At 55.8% G+C, this 1,842-nt stretch overlaps 1 protein-coding gene across 1 annotated transcript; it reads right to left on the bottom strand.

Moving 5' to 3' along the window:
- Positions 1-396: 396 nt before the first annotated feature.
- Positions 397-1,743, bottom strand: ETH_00043660 (uncharacterized protein; the record flags this gene model as incomplete). The annotated part of the gene is made up of 5 exons (XM_013379593.1): positions 397-478; positions 685-811; positions 1,032-1,289; positions 1,387-1,475; positions 1,726-1,743. Coding segments are annotated over 5 exons (574 nt in total), but the record flags the coding sequence as incomplete, so codon positions are not given.
- Between the last annotated feature and the right edge of the window lie 99 nt (positions 1,744-1,842).

Raw genomic sequence — 1,842 nt, 5'->3', positions numbered from 1 at the left:
CCAGCAGCAGCAGCAGCGGCAGCAGCAGCAGCGGCAGCAGCAGCAGCAGCAGTGGGGAGGATCGATCTTTGAGCCCGCGCTGCAGCAGGGCTGTTGCTGCAACAACAAAGCCAGAAACGGCCAAATTGGCAACAGCAGCAGCTGCTGCAGCAGCTGCTGCAGCAGCAACACCAAAGCAGCAGCAGCAGCATACGGCAACAGGCGCAGCAGGGGCGAGCCTTCTGAAATGCAGCAGCAGCAGCTGCAGAGGGACCAGCAGCAGCACTGGCACAATTAAAGCAACAGAAGCACTATCAGCACAAGGAGCAGCAGCAGCAGCAAAGGCAACAGCAACACTAGTACCAACATAATCAGCAGTAGCAGCAGCAGCAGCAGCAGCAGCAGCAGCAGACTGACTGAGCTTCTGCGGCAGCGGCTTTCCTTCAGCTTTGGCCTCCAGGGCCTTGACTATGGAGTAGCAGCTGAGTCTGTGTTCGTCCTTGCAATAAAAATAAACAAATAAATAAATAAACAAATAAATAAATAAATAAATAAATGAATAAATAAATAAATAAAATATATATTGGATGTTAACGTAGATATATAGATGTATGCATATAGATCTATAATTCTACACAAGTGAACAGCAACAAATATATACATACATCTGCAGCAGCAGCAGCAGCAGCAGCAGCAGCAGCACACCTGGACAAAGAAGACGTAGGGCCCCTTGCTGCTCTCCAGGCACTGCCGCAGCGCTGCCAGCACTTCGCAGCGCAGCGCAGCAGCAACATGATTCACCAGCGCGCACAGCGCCAGGCTGTCCCCAGACCTGCAGCAGCAGCAGCAGCAACAGCAGCAGCAGCAGCAGTGGCAGTGGAGGCAGCAGCGAAAGGAGGAATTGGGGGAGTCGCAGGCGCGCTGACAAGTAGAGTTCCGCCTGGTGGTTCGGGCCTCTGGTTGCGGCTGAAACTCCAGCAGCAACAGCAACAGCAGCACCAGCAGCAGCACCAACAGCAGCAGCAGCAGCAGCGGCAGCAGCAGCAGGGCACCTGAGGGCCCTCGAGACGGAAGCCTGCAGCACGAAGAAGAGATCTTCCATCATTGTGCTGTAGAGACACTCCCCGCTTGCTGCAGCTTCTTCTTCTGCTTTCTTAAGTGCTGCAATTCGCTGCTGCTCTTCTGCTGCTGCTTCTGCGGGGCCCCCAGGGCTCTCCGGGGGGCGCCGCGCTGCTGCTGCTGCAGCTTCTGCTGCTGCTGCTGCAGCAAACGGCAGCTCGTCTTGAACCTCCAGCGCCTCCCGCACGGCCCTAACGAACCCACACGCAGAAACAGCAGCACCACTTGCTGCAGACACGGAAGCAGCAGCAACAGCAACAGCAACAGCAGCAGCAGCAGGTGGCTCACCAGAGCATCAGCGCGTGCTCCAGTGCGATATACTCCGCCACCAGCTCCTCCCGCCTCTGTATCAGGGCCGGATGCTCCATCTGACGGACCTGTAGCAGCAGCAGCAGCAACAGCAGCAGCAGCAGCAACAGCAGCAGCAGCAGAACTGAACCAGTCGGGAATCCGTACGCCTACATATCCAGCCTAAGACCCTAAACCCTAAACCCTAAACCCTAAACCCTAAACAGAAGTAGCTGTCTGGCGCCACATTGTGCATTTGTATCTTTTTAGTAATGTCTGTGTTGCTGCTGCTGCTGTTGCTGCAGATCCTGTGCTGCTCATGATGCTGCTGTTTCTGACCTGCTGCTGCGTCAGCATTTGGGCGACAGCGTTACTCTCCCCACGCGCGCGGCTGCTGCTGCTATTGCTGCTGCTATTGCCGTTGCTGCTGCTGCTGCTGCTGCTGTTGCTGCTATT

This window comes from Eimeria tenella, genomic scaffold (assembly GCF_000499545.2).
Source record: "Eimeria tenella Houghton genomic scaffold, Eth_scaff3610, whole genome shotgun sequence".
Classification (NCBI taxonomy): Eukaryota; Apicomplexa; class Conoidasida; order Eucoccidiorida; family Eimeriidae; genus Eimeria; species Eimeria tenella.
This window is presented reverse-complemented; position numbering and strand designations above follow the sequence as displayed.